The sequence below is a fragment of the Protomyctophum bolini genome, assembly GCF_963924005.1.
Source record: "Protomyctophum bolini genome assembly, chromosome: 13".
Taxonomy (NCBI): Eukaryota; Metazoa; Chordata; class Actinopteri; order Myctophiformes; family Myctophidae; genus Protomyctophum; species Protomyctophum bolini.
In genome coordinates, this window is record NC_137874.1 from 13,655,768 (window position 1) to 13,679,572 (window position 23,805).

Genomic DNA, 23,805 nt, shown 5'->3' on the forward strand with positions numbered 1-23,805 from the left:
TAATTGGTAAAATGACTTCCGTGAACGAGTGACGTCTCAATATGTCAAAGTGTAGACGATTAATGTTATCCAAGGTAGACAAAGGTCAAAAGAGCTTAGACAGTGATCTATCAGCATGCACCCCTCATGGTCATTGCATCATGGAGGTGTCCTGACAGCAAAGACTTTGTGAAACTCAGAAGTGTAATTAGAAGCCAGGCCAAATGTTGAAGAAAGCTAAGGATTTCAATTAGCTTTCTTTAAAAAAAATACCCCAAAATAGCCATCTACCAGCTCAAAATGCTACTTTTATGTGACACTGTTGCACTACAAAGTATAATATAGGTCTTTAGTGGTTAAACATATTTTTTTATTCATTTCAAATGCTTTTAATTATACTTATTACTTATGTTAACTTTATGAACTTATAATACATTGGGCATAAAAAAGAGTTCCAGAGACCCAGGAACGGTTGAGAAATGACAGAGTTACCGTGTGCCGGTCCCTCTACTGTACCCTCTACTGTACTGTACTGGCACACCCGAAATCATCATATATACAGTTAATATGTGCGTGTGTGTTTGTGTGTGTGTTAGGTTGCGCAGTGCGCACAGGTGGTGAAAAACAACCATGCTGTTTTCGTGCTCATACCCAGCCAGCCAGCCACCCACACACACACATAGCTCCGCAAGGGAGTGGTTGCACCACTCAAAAATATACCACAACAAAGTACACTACTTGAGTATAATGTACTTTACTTTACACCACCACCCATATCATAATGGAAGCCCTGTTGACGCATCGCTCCGGTGCACGGCAGCAGCGCCATCTACATACTGTACATACGTACGTACGTACGTACGTGTATAATGACAGAATGACCATTGGTGGACAAAGTACTCACATTTCTTACTTGAGTAAGTGTTGGCATCTAAATGTGCTTAAAGTACGAAAAGCTGCTCTGCTCTGCTCATTGTGCAGAATGTCCCATTTCAAGTTTTCAAAGGTATAAAACTGTTTTGAAAATAGCCGACCTGAATCGTCTATTTTCAAATGGCTGAAATGTATATAGGACTGATGTGGTTAAAATATGATTTGTAATAATAATCTACAAAATAACTAGTAACTAAAGTTTTCAAATAAATGTAGTGGAGTACAATATTTGGATCTGAGTAACTAACTAGTAGTGTAGTATTGGAAATTTGAAATACTCAAGTAAAGTATAAAATACAGTACTTAAGTCAATTTACTTACTTACTTTCCACAATGATGACTAACAGTAAACATTGTCTTAATCCATCTAGGGAGTTCCGCATGTCCTCCTTCTGCATGAGCTGTCTGAATACGAAGGCGATTGGAGCATCTTGCCTGCTCTACCTCGGTGAGTAGCACATTAGGGAAATAATACACAATGTGAGTTGCCATCCATCATAATGGATTGCCTGGTTTGGATTGCCCAATGTTTCTCTGTTTAAAGGAGAAGTTTTTTTCCATGACACACTTTTTGTTTCATCACTTCCAATTTAACTTGTAACTCCTGTATACCTTTCTCCTTTATTTTATTTTGTTTAGTCGACCTGAATGTGGCCTTTCCATGACCAAACTAATGATAGACTAAAGAAGGTTCTCATTGGTTATCTCTCCAGCCTCTCAGCCCTGTGTAGCCAATCAGTGTCCTGGTTTCTGTTCTTGGAGGAGGGAACTGGAGTCAGGCTGGCTGGACTGATGAATGTCTTTAACAGATACAATGCAAAGGAGGTGAAACACGCACGCACGCACGCACGCACGCACAATCATCTATTCATGACATGTTATATTTTGTGGTTCCATGTATTAGCATTGCAACGGCCTGTGTTCTTTTTGGCTGGTTAGGACTGGTTCTTAGGGAAGCGTGTTCAAGATGACGAGGCGTCGATCATCCACCACTACGCCTTCTCAGAGGCCCCCTCGTGGTTTGGTTATCCTGACGCGGCAGCTGGCTGGGCACTCAGCGCTGCTCTGCTGCACAGGCATGTGTTGACCCGTAAACCCATTCAGACCTGAGGACCATTCTAAAAATGTCTTCTAAATGTTTTCTGAAAAAAACTTAAATTATTAAAAAAAAATCTGGCAATGTTTTTTTATATTATGAAACACAATTAAATTAATTGGAAACATTTCAGCAATATATCTATAAGGTATCTTATAACTTATAGAGTACAGTTGCATGCATGTTGGTATACTGTTTGTGAAGACGTGAGTAGTTCTGTGCTCATCTTTTCCTTTCTTCAGACTCGCTAAACGAGTTCAGCATGAGCCGCTGAAATCTGACTTCACCATCGACTTGAAACACGAGGTACACAACCTGTGAAAGCACTCTGTTCAGGAGATGGATGCTAGCTTTGATATATGATGTCTGCTACAGGAGCACACTTTTCTTAGCAGTTTAAGGCCCTCATGAGCAGTTTAAGGCCCTCATTTATCAATGGAGTGTATATTCTGCTTTAAATTCGAGTGTGTGCGTCAAGGTGGCATCTATCAAGTGAGCCTATACAGCTGATCCTAACGTCAATTTGGTCGGAGCTTTGATAAATGTCACGGGTGCAATCGACCATCATTTAAATAACACGCCCTTAAATATTCCTCGAAATGCACACTGCCAGGCTCGGGCTACCGGCCAGGGTGCCTGGACGGCTGAGCCACGGCCCAGGCCCTCGTGCATATGTTTTAACAGAGCCAGTAAAGCACTATTTGATTAAGCATCTAACTTGTAACATTAAACGTGTTATATTGTTTTAACACCTTTATTGCTGTAATTAACATTATAAGAAGTTATGGTCGCTGCCGATGTTACCTTTGAAGAGTCAATGCGTTGTGATTCTAGCTCCGTATCATTTGTTATTGAGCCGACACATAAGCCACTGCCGCGATGCGACAAACAAAGACCAGAGCGAGCCAAGATTGTCAATACCCCCTTGTTCACTTTGCATTGGAGTCAGTTATAGGTCAATTTCCGGTTACTAAGAAAGGAGAGACGAGATCCGCACACCGTTTTAAAAGCTCCCAAAACAGAGTGGAAAACAATACAATGTTTCGGCCTCAGGGGCCTTCGTCGATTGAACACATATGTAATATGTATATGTTCATGACATGTAGTGTATACGTATTTTGTCAATAAAAGCCTAAATAAAAATCCCCCCCTCTCTCTATCTCTCTCTCTCTCTCTCTCTCTCTCTCTCAGATTGCTGTGTATATTTGGGCAGAGGGCAGTGGTTCCAGTCTGACCGCAGTACCAGAGTTCTGTGCGCGGCAGATAGACCGTCATTGTGTCACTACCTTCACTACCTACCTGCCTGACTGTGTATGTACTACAATACAGTGTTTGTTCATTTCATTGACTACAAAGTATGACGAAAAATGTTTGTCGACTACCTACAAAAAAATGAAGCTATGATGACCAAAATCAAGACTACAGTATATTGACAATTTTGTCAATAAATAAAAAATATAGTAAAATGTTAGGGAGGGACTAGTGAAGAAAAGATCTAGTTTATGTTTGGTTGCACTCTGACTTTGTGCTCTAAAGCAAATCTACAAGCTCCCAAACCAGACTAAAACTAAACGATGACTAAAATAAACTAAATTGAGTTTTATTCAAAAGACTATGACTAAAACTATATAACACTGCTACAATTTACAATTCATGCAATAGCAGACGCTCTTATCCGCTCTTATATTTTTGTACATTTAGAAGAATGGTTCCTGTCCATGTAATGTAATATCTTTTTTTCATTATCTTGTTTTATGTAGGCAATTGCTAGCTGATAATACATACAGTACGTTATTGTGTGGATGAAACGGCCTCCCTCCCTCATGTGCTACACCAACATTCAAAAGTGATGATGATGATGATGATGTAGTGGTTCTACAGTATACAAGCAAGTCAGTGAATTCAACACCTCAATTTGTCAATATTCCAATGAAAAAATAAGTTTGAATACTTTTATTTAGACGTTTTATTTTTAAAAAGCAACTACAGTTTGTATCAGTCCTTGTATCAAGTAAAAAAAAACAGACTGAGCAACTTTCACTTTGACTTAACTTGTGTACTTTGTCCACCACTTGAATACGTTGTGTACCCAACGGAAAGCTGAGTAAGGTCAAAACAAGTAAACGATGTACTCAACATTTAATACAATTATAATTGCAGGCTAATTTAAGGAATACTAATAGATACAGTCCCATGACGAAATATGTGCATCAGACAAGAGAATGTCAGAGATTCGTCAAATTACAAACCAGGAACCGAGCATCAGTCTAAAGCAGGGGTCTTTAACAGGGGGTCCGGGACGAGGGTCTCCTCAGAGATACTGCAGGCGGGCTGCCAAATCTTTGTCCGATATTTTGTTATTTTTACATGAATCTTTACTTGAATCCTCGCATGCCTATTCTGGGAGGGAACATTCGGTGAAAATAGCATAATTTATCTACAAGCTCACAAGGTGTCTGCGACATGTTGTGCATCCAATATATAGTGGGGGTCCCTGCTTCATCTCTGTCTCAGCTAACAGGCCCCTGGTCTTCTAATCTAGACCATGAAAACGATCTGCACATTGAAATGACAAGATTCCAGGTAAACAATGAGCGTAGCGTCTGTCTAAACTTATTTTGTTTATTGTCCATGGGCTCTAACAGCTGCTAAGGAAAATGTCTAGAGCCCCGGAGAGCCAAATCAATCGCTTCAGAGATTAAGTTCCATTCCACTTGGGAGAGTTGAAATTGCATTTTGTGACATTTCTGGGACAGTGGTGAAATAAGGAGATTCATTGTGTTCAAAGTTCCATTCAGTTTGGATAGAAAGTTTGGAGCGCACAACGCACTCTGTGTGTGTGTGTGTGTGTGTGTGTGTGTGTGTGTGTGTGTGTGTGTGTGTGTGTGTGTGTGTGTGTGTGTGTGTGTGTGTGTGTGTGTGTGTGTGTGTGTGTGTGCGTGTGCGTGTGCGTGTGCGTGTGTGTGTGCGTGTGCGTGTGTGTATTGGCTGTATGCTCTCATACGTAGACTGTTCTGTTGACTTGCTTCGCCAAGTTTGAGTTATCTGAGAGCGGGCCACTCGCCAGGCATCCAAATCCACAATCTATATTAATTCAACCTGACAATTACACCACTGCTCTGAACTGCTGATCCACAGACTGGTGTGTGTGCACGCTACATAATGATGACTACAGGCTTTGCATGCATTGAGACCACTTGTCTCAACTCTGTTGTGTAGTCCACAGAGTAGTAAAGTCAGTTATCCAAAGAAAACTTATGCGTTTCATAGCAGTGAGGATTTAATAAAATCCTCACTGCTTGAATCCTCCACACGCACACGCACAATTTTCATATAATTGGGAAAAGTACCTGTTTCAAATCATAGATTGCATATATACAGAGCTTTCGTCGTCCTCCTCCTCCCCAACGTTCGCCCCCAGCCTGTAGGGGTAATGACAGAGTATGTAGATTATTCTTACTGCACCGGAAAGATCCACTGCTTCCTCCGTATGCTTTTGGAAAATGGTTGGCAGTAAAGTGCACCGTGACTCACACTCCAGATCAGCGGCATGGTCCTCCTTTAAGCACTCCGTGTCTAGACTGACAATTTCCTCACCATTGAAATCCATCAGGGGAGAGACATGCATGTCATGATTGCCTAAGTATATCTTTGCTCTTCAACAGAGACCGAAGGCCATAATGTTCAACAAGGCTATAATGTTGACTGATGGATGTAAACAAGAGACAGAGACACACAGACAGATTTATTTTGTACCAAAATAATAGAAAAACGTATGTATGGACTACTTCTCCAATAACAATCTACTCTCACCCTTTCAGCATGCTTACAGGGAAGGTTTTTTTAGTTGTACATTTGTATTGTATCTGTTTTATTCAGGACCCCAGGAAGACTAGAGGCTCATTCATGTGTCTCTAATGGGGATCCTTCAATAAACATAATAGCGGGGGGCGGACTTGTAAGAAATCAGCAAGATGTGGCTTTTGGTGACTAGTTTCTGAATTTTGGTGTGGCAGGGGAATAAGGATTGCAAAAAGCTTTGCAAAAAGCTGTGCAAACGCGTTGGGAGCACCACCTAGTGGTCTGGCACAGACTCAAATATTGGATACATATAATGGTTGAAAACCAAAATAATTGATAAAAGATATTTTTGGATTCTGTTACTATTGGGTGTGCTAAATACCAGGCATCGCTTTCAGGATGGCGTCCACGGTGGCTAAAATGAGCTAAAATGCCTATAAACTGGGATTTAGTATGTAAAAAATCATAACAATTATGCACTTCGTAACTACTTTTTGAATTTTGGCATGGTGGGCATAAGGTTTTCAAAAACCATTGCAAACTAATTTAGCTCGCCCCCTAGTGGTCTGTTTGCAATGAAACCATTACTAGATATGTCAGTATATGGTTGGAACCCCAAATAATTGATAGAAGAGATTTTTTAATGCATTCTAAATGTTCTAAATAACATACTAAAAGTTTACGGAAAACGAACAACTTGAAATGCATCGTTTTCAGGTTGGCATCCACGATGGCTGCCGGGAGCTTAAAATACCTGTTTCATTCCAAAGTTGAAAACCGACCACTAGGGGGCGAGCAAAAATGAGTTTACCCCCTCCTTCTCTTTTTTTCCTGGAGTCGCAAGGAAGATTTAATGTATCCAATATAGCGCCGTCCATGGCAGCTGTGGGAACTGCATCTGTAACTATACTCTGCTGTTCACCCAAACAAATTCCTAACATGTTTTACATGTATGGCAATAAAGGCTTCTGATTCTGATTCTGATACAACGTTCAGATCGGTGCAGTTAGGTAAAAACAGGAATTGGCCTGTTATAGCGCCACCGTGAGGCTGATTACAACATTTTTAAGTGGCATTTTATCCTTGACCTAGTGGGAAATGTACATGCAACATTCATATCTGTACTTTGACTCAACTTGTGTACTTTGTTCACAACTCAAATACGTCGTGTAGCCGACGGAAGGCTGAGTAAGGTCAAAACAATTAAGAGATTAAGTTCCATTCAACTTGGGAGAGTTGAAATTGCATTTTGTGACATTTCTGGGACACAGTGGTGAAATAAGGAGATTCATTGTGTTCAAAGTTCCATTCAGTTTGGATAGAAAGTTTTGAGCGCACGACGCACTCTGTGTGTGTGTGTGTGTGCGTGCGTGTGTGCGTGTGTGTGTAATTGGCTGTATGCTCTCATACAGTACGTAGACTGTTATGTTGACTTGCTTCACCAAGTTTGAGTTATCTGAGAGCGGGCCACTCGCCAGGCATCCAAATCCACAATCTATATTAATTCAACCTGACAATTACACCACTATGCTCTGAACTGCTGATCCACAGACTGGTGTGTGTGCACGCTACATAACAATAGAAAGACAACTACAGGCTTTGCATGCATTGAGACCACTTGTCTCAACTCTGTTGTGTAGTCCACAGAGGAGTAAAGTCAGTTATCCAAAGAAAACGTATGATTTTCATAGCAGTGAGGATTTAATAAAATCCTCACTGCTTGAATCCCCCACACGCACATTTCTGTGTTATCACTGCTGTTGTATCATCTGTCAGTGAGGAGCCCAAACCCCCACCTCTCAGACACAGAGCTTTCGTCCTCCTCCTCCTCCCCAACGTTCGGCCCCAGCCTGTAGGGGTAATGACAGTATGTAGATTACTCTTACTGCACCGGAAAGATCCACTGCTTCCTCCGTATGCTTTTGGAAAATGGTTGGCAGTAAAGTGCACCGTGACTCACACTCCAGATCAGCCGCATGGTCCTCCTTTAAGCACTCCGTGTCTAGACTGACAATTTCCTCACCATTGAAATCCATCTTGATGATTGACTTGATGGATGATTGACTTGATGGATGGAGACAGGGGACATTTCATGATTGCCTAATAAGTATATCTTTGCTCTTCAACAGAGACCGAAGGTCATAATGTTCAACAAGGCTATAATGTTGACTGATGGATGTAACCCAGAGACAGAGAGACAGAGACACACAGACACAGACCAGTGCAGTTATAGGTAAAACAGGAATTGGCCTGTTATAGCGCCACCGTGAGGCTGATTACAACATTTTTAAGTGGCATTTTGTCCTTGACCTAGTGGGAAATGTACATGCAACATTCGATGAGTATCTGTAATTTGACTCAACTTGTGTACTTTGTTCACAACTCAAATACATCGTGTACCCGACGGAAGTCTGAGTAAGGTCAAAACAAGTAAACGTTTACTCAAACTTTTAATACAATAATAATTGGCTTCAACCCTCCAGAGCCTGTGAAGCAACACGCATCCCACACATACAGGACTATCTCTCTCTTGGGAGGGAGTTGGAGAAGAGGGAAAGAACAAGGTTGAAGAAGAGAGCATTATTAATGGCAGTCTGGAGACTTGGGTGGTGTGGGATGATGAATGCAATGCTATAAACAACATGAAAATGATGAATATCGGTTTGTGTGGGCGTGCGCGTATGTCCATCCATTTGGGGACGTAGGAGAGCTACAAAGAGATGGAAATGGCACTAGAGGGAACACTATTGGGAAGGAACTGTTCCGATGATGAATGATTCCACTAAAGTCCCAAAACATTCTCTTAAGTTGTGTCAGCCAGCCAGTTAGACTGACAGAGCTTTATTGGCACAGCGGTTACACATGCATAGGTTTAGGTTAGGTAATGGTTCCGTTCCACTGTCCTGAGGTGGCCAGCTCGGTTGTGGTGTGGGTTCTGACAGTGTCAGTCTTGCTTGTGTGGTGGTTTACTTGCCATGTTGTTTATGATGTTGTTGGCGCAATGTTTCTCACAAAATGCGTCCTTTGGCCGGTGGCTGTCACGATAATCACAAATAATGTGCGAACTCGCACATTATTTGTCATTATCGTGACAGCCACCACCAATTGACCTATAGCTAAGCCCCTCCCTAAACTTCTATGGTCCAATCACAGCTAAGCATAACATGGGTTGGACAAACCACTCAAACCACAATAGTTTTCCTATATGATAAAACATTGTTTTAAAAAAGAAATGTCACGCACATATTTGTCCAGTGCATACGGATTTGGAAGAGATTTTGAAGGTCTGGTTCCAAAAATGAATTTACATTGGAATGAATGAGCCCAGCTGGAAAGTGTCCCAAGTGGAAGAGGGCGGGGCTTGAATTAATCTGTTTGGCTGTGAGTTTATGTCCGGGACACACAAGAGACCAACAGACAGATAAAGGTGACTAATTCACAACAATTGGCGAGGCTCACTCCCTTTCAGCAGTTATCATACCCATTACGGTACATAGATACCTATTATGTGCTCTTTTACTGAGACAGATTGCACATTATATGCGGCTAGGTCTATTTCAGGCGGCCAGGCCAATCTTCCTAAGGTCTTATGCCGGTTTTTTTGGTGATTGAATGCAAATGTTACCTTCGCCACCATTCCCATCTATTGGTGGCCTGTTGGGGTCCCCGGGCCCCCTGTTGAAGACCCCTGCCCTACAATATATACTTATTTGTACAATGACAAATCATCCCAAAATCAGTATACCAGTGTTTAATGTTAACGATCAGAATTCAGAATGATCAAAGATATCAGACAGTATACTGTATACTGTATCAGGGGTCATCAATATGTCTGTACACGGACAAATATTTCCGTGGCAAGACTTGGCCTCGTCCGTGGGAAATTCTAGATTTAGTTTTCACACACCATTATTATAATTATAATGTTCTTATTTTGGTCACAAGTCCCAATTACTGTATGTCACTCAGGAAGGCGTACGCTCTTCACGCTGGGAGTCATCATTTAATTGTAATTGTCTGGTGGGTGTGCAGGGAGGGTGGATGACTCATCAATCAGCCTGCTAAACCATTCAACAGATTTGATTCAGACCGTTTCTGTTCTTTAAAGATAGCTTCCCAACCCATAGCGGAAGCTGATTCAGTAAAGGCTGACACTTTCACAGGATCACGCCTGCATAACGCCAGGCCTGTCATATGCCTCTCATTGAAAATGAATTACTAGATGCGTCAGTTGCTTGCCGTCTTAAAGCATGACGTAATAAGATCACCATGGCTTTGTCGATATAGAAATAGCACAAGTTCTTCTTTTGCTCGCGGCTTCACAATTTACTTCAAAGTCAATAACTGTGGCGCTCGGGTGGAGGGTGGAGGGTATTCATTTGTCACTGCGCGTACTCTATGGGCTAGGGTGGCACCTGCCAGGGCTGTGCCACAGGAGCAGGACGGAGTTGCAGGTGCCACGTCCTCCCGGTGGGGGCTCCTCACTGGCAGGTGACTCAGTAGGATACAACAGCAGTGACACACAGAAATGTGTGTGGGGAGGAGTAAATTGGCATAACGACTAAATTGTAGAGAAAATGGGGTAAAAAGAATAAAGGAACTAAATAGACATTTCACTGTCTGCCTCTCGATGGGGAGGACTTCAAGTAAAGTGTGTGTGTGCGCAGCGTTGATTCATTCATAATTCATGCCTCCCTAACTGCAATTTCCAAGCTGATTACAGTTTATTATGCTCTGAGGTGTGTGGGTGTGATGTGCGTCTACAGTTCCTTCTATCTCAAATCTACTATTGTTTTGATTTTATTTTCATCTTCTCTAGGGAAAACCAGTAGAGAAGGACAAGCTGTTTGTTGCTGTGAAAACTTGCCATAAGTTCCACTCTGATCGAGGTACAGTGTGTGTGTGTGTGTGTGTGTGTGTGTGTGTGTGTGTGTGTGCGCGCGCGCGCCCCCCCGCGTTTGTGTGTGCAGTACATGCGCACATGTGTGCATGCGACCATGTGCATGCATTATGCACATTTCTGACCGCATCAGAAATGTGGACCACTATGGGGACCTACCACGTCGGGTCACGGACAAAGTCAGAGAGAGAAGGATGAGGCTGGCAGGGCACTGCGTCAGGCACCCAGAACTTGAGGCAAAGCCAGAAGGGGAAAGAAGCGTACCACCTATCTATGTAGACGTGCTGCGGTGCGACAGCTTGGCTGACAACACTGCAGAGCTCAAGAACCTGATGTTGGATAGGAAATTGTGGAGGGCAGCGATCCAGGAATCCCGAAGCGGAAGCTGATTCAGTAAAGGCTGACACTTTCACAGGATCACGCCTGCATAACGCCAGGCCTGTCATATGCCTCTCATTGAAAATGAATTACTAGATGCGTCAGTTGCTTGCCGTCTTAAAGCATGACGTAATAAGATCACCATGGCTTTGTCGATATAGAAATAGCACAAGTTCTTCTTTTGCTCGCGGCTTCACAATTTACTTCAAAGTCAATAACTGTGGCGCTCGGGTGGAGGGTGGAGGGTATTCATTTGTCACTGCGCGTACTCTATGGGCTAGGGTGGCACCTGCCAGGGCTGTGCCACAGGAGCAGGACGGAGTTGCAGGTGCCACGTCCTCCCGGTGGGGGCTCCTCACTGGCAGGTGACTCAGTAGGATACAACAGCAGTGACACACAGAAATGTGTGTGGGGAGGAGTAAATTGGCATAACGACTAAATTGTAGAGAAAATGGGGTAAAAAGAATAAAGGAACTAAATAGACATTTCACTGTCTGCCTCTCGATGGGGAGGACTTCAAGTAAAGTGTGTGTGTGCGCAGCGTTGATTCATTCATAATTCATGCCTCCCTAACTGCAATTTCCAAGCTGATTACAGTTTATTATGCTCTGAGGTGTGTGGGTGTGATGTGCGTCTACAGTTCCTTCTATCTCAAATCTACTATTGTTTTGATTTTATTTTCATCTTCTCTAGGGAAAACCAGTAGAGAAGGACAAGCTGTTTGTTGCTGTGAAAACTTGCCATAAGTTCCACTCTGATCGAGGTACAGTGTGTGTGTGTGTGTGTGTGTGTGTGTGTGTGTGTGTGTGTGCGCGCGCGCGCCCCCCCGCGTTTGTGTGTGCAGTACATGCGCACATGTGTGCATGCGACCATGTGCATGCATTATGCACATTTCTGACCGCATCAGAAATGTGGACCACTATGGGGACCTACCACGTCGGGTCACGGACAAAGTCAGAGAGAGAAGGATGAGGCTGGCAGGGCACTGCGTCAGGCACCCAGAACTTGAGGCAAAGCCAGAAGGGGAAAGAAGCGTACCACCTATCTATGTAGACGTGCTGCGGTGCGACAGCTTGGCTGACAACACTGCAGAGCTCAAGAACCTGATGTTGGATAGGAAATTGTGGAGGGCAGCGATCCAGGAATCCCGAGTTCATGTTGGCTAGACCAGGGGTTCTCATAATGCTTATCTGGTTTCAGTATTTATTTATGGTGCATGTCTCTATTATTAAGGTTATTGTAGCAGCCATTTTATATTGGGGGTCGGGAGGGGTGTGGCAGGGGTCCCAAGACACTGCCAAAGCATCTCCGGGGGTCCCCGGCCAAAAACGTTGAGAACCCCTGGGCTAGACCTCACTCTCGCAGCAACTAACGCACTATGACTACAGCTGTATTGAATATTGTATTTTTAAAGTGAGTTTTCTTTTTGATTGAAACCTTTATTTCAGGGGAATCCAATTGAGACCAAGGTCACTTTTTCAATGGCGCCCTGTATACAAACAAAGAACATTTACAGTAATGATTTTACGTACATGACAAACACACGGTACAAAAAGATATAATACAAAAACACACATACACCAGAAAACAGAAACAGAATCAGAATCTTAAAAACACATTATTACAAAAAGCAGGTGCATACGCTTTCTTCTAGTGTGAGGTCAGTTAAAAATCTTTTAAAAATAGCATATGAAACAAGGACATCCAGCTTCAACTTGTCTGTGTTCAACAGATATTCCATAGATGTGGAGCATGCACCCTGAAGGCACTATCTCCCAGTTTAGAAGAGGTTTTTGGTACCTTCAACAAAAGCCTATCTTGAGATCTGGTACCATAACTTGAGGTATTGGGTTCTATCAGCTTTATCAAATACAGGGGTAGTTTGCCAAGTAGTGCTTTGTAAGTGAACAGGGAAGCATGTTGTTTCCTTCTAAGTGCCAGTGAAGACCATTCTACTGATGAGTATATACAGGAGCAAGTTACAGAACCCATCACTGCGCGCTATAGCGTGCAGGGATGGGTTCTGTAACTTGCCACATCTAAGAAGTTGGATTTAACGTCTCCAACCTTGATAAGTTACGCGATAAGTTATCTAACCATAAGTCCAAAAAAGTTTACAGCCCGACATTCATAAATAATCTGCTTTGCCGGTCAGAATTGATAACCCAAACCCTTCTTCCTTACTGTATTTGCAGTATGTGTTGCTTAGACACATAAATCAGTCTCACAGCAACCTTTTGTCCAATGTTACAGTAGTTTATCTACTTTTGTCCGATGTCAGTTTATCTTCATGACAGAGTGACCATTGTGCTACAGGTTTGAAAAATGGAAATGAGAGCAGTTGCTGTGTGTTTTGTTTACTCTCATACAGTATATCTCACCACTGGCATATCTGTCCTTGGTTTATGCTGTCTGCCGCGTGCACGCACGCACGCGCACACACACACACACACACACACACACTTGTTTCTGCTGACAATTCGAATGACTGCAGCTTGAAGCATTAATCCTAGTCTCTAAACTGCCTCCCCCTGTTCAGCCGGGGTGCCTGATGGAGGGGGAAAGGAACTGGTTGGAATACCGTGTTCCTTCCACACGCTACGTCCAACCGGGGAAACTCCCCCCCCCCTGTCAAGTGAAAACAAGCGGACTCCTCATGCATTGATGGAAACATGAGGTTGGCAGAGGGAGTGTAGCGCCCAGGACTAGACTGAAAGAAGGGTTACAATAATTGTGGGATAATAAAAAAATCACACCCGTGTGAAGTGAGGGGCGCTCTTATTGATTATGTAAAACAAACGGTGACAAAACAAACATTACATTCTCTTCATTGTTAACATTTTAAGGGCCTAGTGCCCCTCAATAAATTAAGAAGAAGTCTGGCGGCAAGTTGGAGGCAGGAGAGGAAGAGTTAGCAACCCCTAAGAGAAGAATATCGTGCAAAATTCAGAACATACTGTTGTGGATGTTGGCGTGGATGTGTGTTTGAAATAACTTTACCAAACAAAACTAAATGATAGTGTGAGTTATTTACTTAACACAAGTTTACTCTGCTGGCTCTTCGGGGTCACTTACAAGTAAGACGCGCAAACGCGGGAAGCGAACGCAGCTCGTACATATTTGGGTTTTGGACGTATAGCTGCTTTGGGGACTCCTTATATGGTTATGGCTGAGTCATGGTGACGTAACAGCGGGACAGACACTTGCATCAATCACAAACAAATCACTCAGCTCCATATATGGGCACAAAAGCGGGACAGACAGACAGACAGACAGACAGAGACACACACACACACACAGACATGATCTGCTAGGTCTCATAGTAAGTGCTCATTGCGTTCGCAATAACCTGACAGCTGAAATCTGCCTGTTGAAATCGCAACAATCTGCAACAGGGTTGAAATGAAGCAGCCATTATGGGCTATTATCTTTTTTTTTGTAAAATAAACATTGTCAAAGAAGAGTCACCCATCCTGTTTGCAATTTAGCAGTATTTCAAGTAGGGCTCCGGGTGAGCCCTACTTGAAATACAACGACAGAGTGATGCAAGAGTGTTGCATAATGGGGTGCTTTTCAGACCTTTGGTAGTGTGATGAAAGTTTTTGTCAAACTACATTTTTGTCACGGTCACACAAAATGAGTGGTCAGTAATATTGCCAGAAATAGAAACTCCACCACCTCTCCCCCTCTCATGCAAGTTATTGACAAATATATATAGTCACACCAACTTTGATGAGGCAGTATTGCTTTGTTTTCAAAATATGCGGTTTTCTTAAAGGCGAATGCCACTCATTACTACAGTATGTCATTAATATACATTAGAGCTGTTGTATGGAAATAATAAAAAAGTCCCCCCATTCTGTGTGATTCACATTAACATTGTTGACATCATCAAGATGTGATTCACAATGTTAATGATTGTTTTCATACCTCCAGGATACACAGAATGGCTCAACAGCTCAAAAGGTATATTAATGACATAGTAAAATATTGAAAATGAGTGGTAATTAAAAAAAGCTAAAAAAAAAAAGCACTGTGTACTGTACTGGCTAAGCTCAGGTAGAATGTGATTTGAAATCAATCTTCTCTTCCCTCCCCTCCCCTCCCCTCCCCTCCCCTCCCCTCCCCTCCCTTCCCTTCATCAGTTCCTGTGGTGAAAACCACATGGGGCAAAGACGCTGCTTTTTTAGAATACTACAGCGATGTAACCGATCCCTCCATACCCACAATCCATCTGGGGATGCCCAACACTGAAAGAGGTCAGTTGACGCAATGTTTGTGTTTTCATGTCACTGTCTTGGATCATTTATCAGATAGGTTCCTGAGTAAATCCCCACCTTAAAGGGATAGTTCAGAATTTTTGTACTTAAGCTGTATGAAATACTTGCCATTAATACAGTGGTTGCAACTGTATTAATTGATTGCCCGAGTCCCGTGGTGGGAGTTCTGCTCTGGTTTTGGTGAGATATTAAGTAGTTCCGGTCATTTTGTGGGGGGCACTGGGGGCCATGCATTAAAAATAAATTAATTCACAACATTTGTATTGTTGACCTATTTCTACCATAGCGCAACTGTCGTTAATTTTCTATCACACGGAACTATGCTTTTTGTGTCCATATCACTACGCCCAAAAAATAGTTCCACGGGATAGAGGGGTCAAAGTTGAACGAACATTGCGCTAATATTTTAGAAATAGGTCAACAATACAAATTACGCTAGTTTTGTGGATTAATTTACTTTTAGTATGTGGCCCCAGTGGCCAGTGCCCCCCATAAAATTACCGGAACTATACTTAATATTCAAAACCAAGTATTTTATACAACTTAAGTTAAAAAATTGTTAATTGTTAAAAAAATATCACTTTAATCTCCACAATTTTGCTTCCAAAATAATATGCAACATTTTCAGCACCTGTGATCACACTTTTCCCTGTTGAGAGAGATGCTATCATTCCATTATCTAAATGGACTGCATTTATACAGCATTTTATTTTCCCCAGTCTCCCGACAACTCAAAATGCTCTTTATGTGCTCATGCACACACACACACACACACACACACACACACACACACATGCACGCATGTGCGCACACACACACACACACACACACACACACACACACGCGCACACACATGCATTTTCCTCTCATTATTGTGTCCACTGTCATCATTTACTATCTCTCTTTTTCAGAGAGATAGTTTGAATGATTTTGACCCATTACGAGATATAGTGAGAGTATGTGTGTGTATGTGTATGTGTTGGGCCGGGGGGTGGGGGTGGGTGATTTTCCCTCTTTTTTTACAAGTTCATATCACACCATGATGACAGGAACATTGCCACTGGGGATATGTGACAGAAAAGTAACCAGTAGTTACAGGCGGCTGCCGAACAGAGCGACAGTGCAGCGGAATGGAGCTGTCATAATCCGTCCACCTACACCGGAGAATGCACTCGCTCCTTCTGCCTGCGCATGCACATCAGAAATGTGTTGATACCATGCCACGGTATTCTCCTTCTGCCTGCGCATGCACATCAGAAATGTGTTGATACCAGGCCATGGTATTCTCCTTCTGCCTGCGCATGCACATCAACAATGTGTTGATACATACCATGCCATGGTATTCCGTGCAGCGAGCATGACACCACTGCAGGTAACACAAGCCTCTGATACAGTAGATAGCTGGGTGTGGTAGCAGTGGTTACTTTGCATAGTTCACCTCTGATACAGTAGATAGCTGGGGGTGGTAGCAGTGGTTACTTTGCATAGTTCACCTCTGATACAGTAGATAGCTGTGGGTGGTAGCAGTGGTTACTTTGCATAGTTCACCTCTGATACAGTAGATAGCTGGGGGTGGTAGCAGTGGTTACTTTGCATAGTTCACCTCTGATACAGTAGATAGCTGGGGGTGGTAGCAGTGGTTACTTTGCATAGTTCACCTCTGATACAGTAGATAGCTGGGGGTGGTAGCAGTGGTTACTTTGCATAGTTCACAGGTGAAATTAAAGTCTGCTCTACATCATCAGTATCATCTACTACAGTGGTTCCCAAACTGTGGTGGGTGCACCCCTTGTGGTGCGCGAGCGCCTTCTAGTGGGTGCTCGACATGAAAAGGCTAATGGTGGTGCTATGGTTTTATTTTAAATATATTAACATATTATGCCAATATATGGCAAGTATATGCAGAATATAGCATAATTATGCTGCATATATATGCCATATTCAGGTTAATATATGTGGATAAATAGGAAATATTTCTCTCTAGCTTATGCAATTTATATTTCCATGTGGGGGGGGTGCGTCAGCTAGTTCGGGAGGTAACAGGGGGTGCATGGCCAAAAAGGTTTGGGAACCACAGATCTACTACATATTGGTACTGTAATTTGTCTCACTTTGTCTCACTCAGGCGGCGCAAGGATTAAGGATTAAGCTTTACAGCCCAGTCAGTCGTCCTCAATGGACTTCCGGGTCCAATTTCGCCACAGGGAGAGGATTTCTATGGTATCAATGACTCCTCCATTAACCGCCAATTTCCTGTGCTCCTCTTCACCACAGAGCCGTGTCAGTATGACACAGAATGTCTCGACCTCTATTCCTCTGTGCTGTTCTCTGCGTAGCGACATCACTGTGTAGAAACGTTTTGCAAAGCAATGCTTTTGTCAGGTCGCTCATGATTGGCTGCTTGGGACAGCAAAGGGGCCTCTGGGCAATGGGAAGGGGAGAGGCAAATATCCCTGGCAGCCACACAGGCTGCAGACGGACAGTGCAGAGCAACGCAGCAGAGAAGCATGCTCACAGTCACACTCACGGGTTGACGGGGGAACTAACGGCGCATAGTACAGTTATCTGACACGTTTGTAATGTTCGAACGTCACTCGATATAACTTGAGCTTGTAGATCTGCTATTTTTCAATAGCTAAAGTATAACAGAATGCTTGAAACACCAAAAGGAGTTCCCTCCCCAAAAAGGGTTAATACATAATTTCATACTGTGTGACCTTTTCAATTAAAAAAAGTAATTTTTATATTACATTATATTTAACAATAGTGCAGGTGTCTGACCCCATGAGCAATGAAGCTTGCGGGGTTCTCAAGCAAATAAAGAACACATCATCTGTGGCTCAAATGCTGAATACCGGTAAATAATGGATCTGATATGAAAAGGGTTGAAAACCTTAGGAGACCGGAAGCAGATTGGAGTCATACTCTCCAATGGAAGAGTGAACGTGAACACAGATTCTGAAAGATTATTTAGCCCATGGTCACAATCTATTCCCAAGATTTTCATACTAAAATGGCTTTTTTCAGAGAGACAAATCAGGAGAAAATCAACTTTATTATCTATCGCAGGATCTAGCACTAGTAAATATAGGACGTTCTCGAGATTTGCCGTCAGATGCCGGCCGGAGTCCACTAGGAGAACATTTGTATGATTTGTGTACCATTTCGTCTCTAGTGGCTCCAATGGGATGGCCTGATCTTCCTAAAAATCCAACCATCTTTGCTTCACTTGCTCTCCTGCAGGGCATTGTGGGAAGACTTTTGCCATCTTGAGGCGGTTCCTGAATGTTGCTGTGCCGAATGCTGATTGGCTGCTCATTGCTGATGATGACACACTGATAAGGTATAGAAACGTACCTGTGAGTCCTTTACTTTTGAATATATAATTCCATTATGAATATAACTGGGACAACACAGGACAGCCTGTGGCATCAGTCGTCTATAACATATCTACGGCATAATGACAAATAATTTGGGTTTGGTTTTAGCCCCGATCAGACCCACATGTATACAGAGTTTGATGCCGATTAGTCCAGTGGTTTGTGAGAATAGTGTGCACGTACACACACACACACACACACACACACACACACACACACACACATACATGTGTGTGTGCACGTGTGTGTGTCTGTCTGTGTTTCTATGTGCAGGGCGTGCACCTGTGCTCAGCTACTTCCCTGGGTAAATCAAAAAAAGAAAACACACACACACACACACACACATGCAGCCTCTTGTAGAGCCACACAAGAACATTGTTGAACTGTACTTTTGATTGAACTTTGAGGTATATTTAACTGCTCGTGCGTGTGTGTGCGTGTGTGCGTGCGTGCCTGCCTCCAGTCTGTCCAGACTGAGGAGACTCCTGAGCTGTTATGACCCCAGGGAGGCGGTCAGTGTGGGGGAGAGGTACGGATACAGTCTGGCTCGCAACGGATACAGCTACGTCACCGGAGGAGGAGGGTACATAAAGGAGTGCTTCTCCAAACGTTTCATGTCAAGTACATTTATTAGCCTGCGGACCCCCATTTGAAAATATAGGCCAAGGCCCCCCAAGAGAAGATGTTTACGGCCCCGTCGGTGATTCTCAACCATTTTAATTTCAAGGACGCCCAGCTTGACCTGCATTAGGCTACGGACCTATCTCTGAGAGCGGGTCCATTTGGTTCCATTTGTACACAGTCATTCACTGCCAGTCACATGTATGAATGTGTTCTTTGTCTAAAGCCCACACCATCAATCACGTGTTTTGTGTGTTTTTAGTTTTTTTACGCTAGATGGCGCTCATCATTAACATATGAGTCACCATTTAACCCTCAGTCATGCAGAGAAACAGGAGATCCTTGACTTCCGTGTCAGTGGATTTTGAAAACATATATATATCCAACAATTGCTCAACTATCTACTCTACATGACATAAATCTGAATGGACACAATTTGTTTACACATAAATAACAGCAAAACTGAAGTTATTATCTTTGGCCATGACACCCTGGGTGCTCTGCCAAGCAACTTGAAACACTGATCCATGCTTTTCTTTCATCTAGGATTTAGGATAGATTGTAAAATCCTGATAACTGCTTTTAAATCCTTCAATGGGCTGGCCTCCCTTTACCTGGCTAAACGTATTGAATCCCATAACCCAATCGGAGCTTTAAGGTCAGCTGACCTGTCAGTATTGACTCAGCCAACCGGCCAACTGAAAACCAGGGGCGAACTTGCTTTTGCTGTTGCTGCCCCCAGGCTCTGGAATGACGTTCCCTTCACAGACCCAACCAGTCCGTCAGGATCTTTTATAACCTACTGTTTTCACCTGGCTTTTAATCACAGACGATCTTAATTTCAACTTGATCACCTCCCATTTGATTGTTTGTATGATTGTATCACTTGATTTTGATTGTATTGCTTTTGTGTGTGTGTGTGTGTGTGTGTGTGTGTGTGTGTGTGTGTGTGTGTGTGTGTGTGTGTGTGTGTGTGTGTGTGTGTGTGTGTGTGTGTGTGTGTGTGTGTGTGTGTGTGTGTGTGTGTGTGTGTGTGTGTGTGTGTGTGTGTGTGTGTGTGTGTGTGTGTGTGTGTGTGTGTGTGTGTGTGTGTGTGTGTGTGTGTGTGTGTGTGTGCGTGCGTGTGTGTGTGTAGGGTGGTACTGAGCAGAGAGGCCGTCTCCAGGCTGGTCTCCAGTGGTTGTCGTTGCCATAGTGACGATGCTCCTGATGACATGGTGATGGGGAAGTGTCTGTCCTCCCTGGGAGTCCCAGTAACTCACAACAGCCTGTTTCACCAGGTACGCACGCACACACAAACACACACACACACACACACACACACACACACACACACACACACACACACACACGTTGCGTTCACAGCAGCAGTTTGTTTGTCTGTCCTGTGCAGTGGTGGAAAAAATCAATTCTACAATGTACAAGTAAAAGTCCGGAATTCAAAATTTGCTTGAGTAAAAGTACGAAAGTGATGGTATCAAAATGTCCCATTTGTCACAATGCGTGAGCTTGTAGATCGGCTATTTTCAATGAAATGACCGAAATGGGTTGAAGTGCCTAATGTTTTGTAATAACAATCAAAATCCACAAAGTAACGAATGTTTTCAAATGAATGTAGGCCTATAGTGGAGTAAAAGTACAATATTTGAATCCGAGATGTAGTGGAGCAGAAGTATTGGACATTGGAAATACTCCAGTAAAGTACCAAATAATAACACCTCAATGTTATAGTGAGGCACAGGCCTACTGGAGTAAATGCACGGAGTAACTTTCCACGCCTGGTGGTGTGACTGTGCACTGCAGGCTCGTCCAGAGGACTACTCCAGGTCTGTGCTGCTGTCCCAGCAGGAGGTCATCTCCTTCCACAAGCACTGGAACATCAACCCTGTGGCCGTCTATCAACGCTGGCTGCTGGACACCGCACACCCAACACATGAACTCTAGGAGGTGTGTGTGTGTGTGTGTGTGTGTGTGTGTGTGTGTGTGTGTGTGTGTGTGTGTGTGTGTGTGTGTGTGTGTGTGTGTGTGTGTGTGTGTGTGTGTGTGTGTGTGTGTGTGTGTGTGTGTGTGTGTGTGTGTGTGTGTGTGTGTGTGTGTGTGTGTGTGTGTGTGTGTGTGTGTGTGTGTGCAGTTTAATTTCAAGGACATGCATTAGTCTACGGACGCCCATTTAATGGCATTTCTATCTCTGGGACCCCAATTTATAATGTAAAATCAATGTTAATTTAACTCTGAGAGTGTACAACATTTGTACACTCAGATTTACAGACCCATAAGGGTCCATTTGGTTCCAAACTATCCTTTAGTTCGGGACCCCCTGGAACTCCCTCAAGGACCCCTGGGGGTTCGCGGACCCCACTTTGGGAACCACTGATTTAGTGGGTCATTAACCCATTTTGGGGCGGGAACCCCTTTTGGTGTTATTATGGTATTTGGTGGCATTATGTTATGCTTTAGCTATTGAAAAATATTTTTGAAAAATCGAAGAACCACTGACATAGAAACATAGCTTTTTCAGAAAACTGTCAGGATATAGAAGACTGATCTGATCTCAGGTCAGAATGGGTCATAATGTACTAATGACTCACTCACAGCTGGGTGGTGAATGCTGTCAGACGCCAACATGTCTTGAGCCCACTCTGCTGTGTCACAGTGTGATGTGGTTGAGCCCACTCTGCTGTGTCACAGTGTGATGTGGTTGAGCCCACTCTGCTGTGTCACAGCCAGGGTGGTGTTTTACTGTCAGGCTGTCAGATTAGTTTCCCAGTGGGAAGCCCATCCATCGTCGCCTTCCAACCAGCACTGGAACCTGCCCCAGCCTGTGGATTTCTGCCCCTCTAGACGTCACATTTCTGTTACTGTCTTTGTGTCAAAGGTCGTGTTAGGATTGCCCGGAAAATTACAATTAGTCCCCCGACATCGGGCCGGTGAATAATTAAAGAAAAACGAGGCAATCTATCTATATTATCTCTGCAAATCAGACACATTTAAAATGGTCTGTTGACTTGAGTTTGATTAACTATAGATATAGAAAAGTTCAGCAAAAACGAATGCATATTAATTAATTAATTAATGGAGCTCGCGAACGGAAGGACACGTATTTAAAAAAATTGAACACATAATATCTAAACTGCCCAAATATCACCCCCTCCCTCCCTCCCTCTCCAGAATCAGAGTGTGTGCAGCACACTCAAAGTTCCAGCATTGGTTTAACGGCCCATTAAGACCTGAGATTCTACAATTGTCTTCTAAATCATGACAGTTTTCTGGAAAAAAAATACTAATTTTCCGTCAGTGGTTCTCAAACTATTTCATGTCAAGGACCCCCACAATTATGTAGGCTAATTGGACGCCGACCCCAATCTGAAAATATGTTGTTCCAGGCACTCCTCGCCCCCAGAAGCAAAGATATGAGTTCAAACTTAAAATGTTTGCTCTGAAAGAATATTTATTCAAAGATTTGCACGTTTCCACAATTTTTCTAAATGTTTTTTTGCTATTGAGCTTGCATATCTGCTATTTGCTATCTCTGCTATAACAGGTGCCCGTTGGGCACTGCCCTACTTGGATGCAATTTGGAAATGCATGCCCCATCCATATATTATGTCTGGGTCCCTTTTATGCCCATATATGGAGTTCTTTGTCAGGCATTGCCCAAATATGGAGTCTATGCAGATGTCAGAATGATGTCAGAACCAACACAGACAGAGACGTGGTGCATTTAGAATTAGATGGTTAAAGTGGTTAAAAGCTAAGGTGACACAGATGCGTTCCACGTCCTAATGGGGTTAATAGTGATAGCTCATCAGCTACAGTACTGTGAGAAAATGTCAGAATACAATTTGTGTGCAACAACCGTGGGGTCATGCCTGCTGCTCTGTCTTTCAATAATCTTCAATCATTTGAGCTGTCTGAGCTTTCAGCCTGCGCACGTCGACATTCTCGATGGAAAGTATGGCAACTCCAGAGAAGCAATTGAGACCCTCGTGTAACTTTTAAGCAGCTTAACAGTTTAGAAAAGGACACAAATTATGCTCACTCACTCTGTCTCTCTGTCTCTCTGTCTCTCTCTCTCTCTGTGTCTCTCTCTCTCTCTCTCTCTCTCTCTCTCGCTCTCGCTCTCTCTCTCTCTGTCTCTCTCTCCCCCCTCTAAAGCTGGGTCATTTACTGATGAAGGGCATTAGTCAGTAATTAGGCATTAATCAGTAGGCCTAATAAAGCTGATTCTGAACTAATTGCTCCATATAGCCACTGGCAGGAGACTGCTTGTCCCTTGACTGACTGTATGTATGCAAAGCAGGGCATGGCTTTTATGGAGACTTTTATGAGGCCATGGCCCTCAGTTTGGCCTGATGACCTTAAACTAAAAGATATATAACAAAAGGATATCACCCTAGGCTACAGTGGCCTTCATGTTGAGTTCACTGCTTCTTTCCT

General features: G+C 43.2%; 1 protein-coding gene across 1 annotated transcript in view; it reads left to right on the forward strand.

Annotated features, from left to right (window-relative positions):
• The window catches only part of LOC308327526 (beta-1,3-glucosyltransferase-like), a gene marked incomplete at both ends in the record, with an annotated part of 37,147 nt that extends 15,835 nt beyond the window's left edge, over positions 1–21,312 (forward strand). The window contains 11 exons of the mRNA XM_080781046.1: positions 1,284–1,360; positions 1,626–1,737; positions 1,852–1,988; positions 2,251–2,314; positions 3,200–3,319; positions 11,781–11,850; positions 15,233–15,346; positions 18,611–18,710; positions 19,211–19,330; positions 20,504–20,648; positions 21,172–21,312. Of these exons, the coding sequence (XP_080637172.1) occupies positions 1,284–1,360; positions 1,626–1,737; positions 1,852–1,988; positions 2,251–2,314; positions 3,200–3,319; positions 11,781–11,850; positions 15,233–15,346; positions 18,611–18,710; positions 19,211–19,330; positions 20,504–20,648; positions 21,172–21,312 (1,200 nt within the window). The remainder of the gene's footprint in view (positions 1–1,283; positions 1,361–1,625; positions 1,738–1,851; positions 1,989–2,250; positions 2,315–3,199; positions 3,320–11,780; positions 11,851–15,232; positions 15,347–18,610; positions 18,711–19,210; positions 19,331–20,503; positions 20,649–21,171) is intronic.
• Between the last annotated feature and the right edge of the window lie 2,493 nt (positions 21,313–23,805).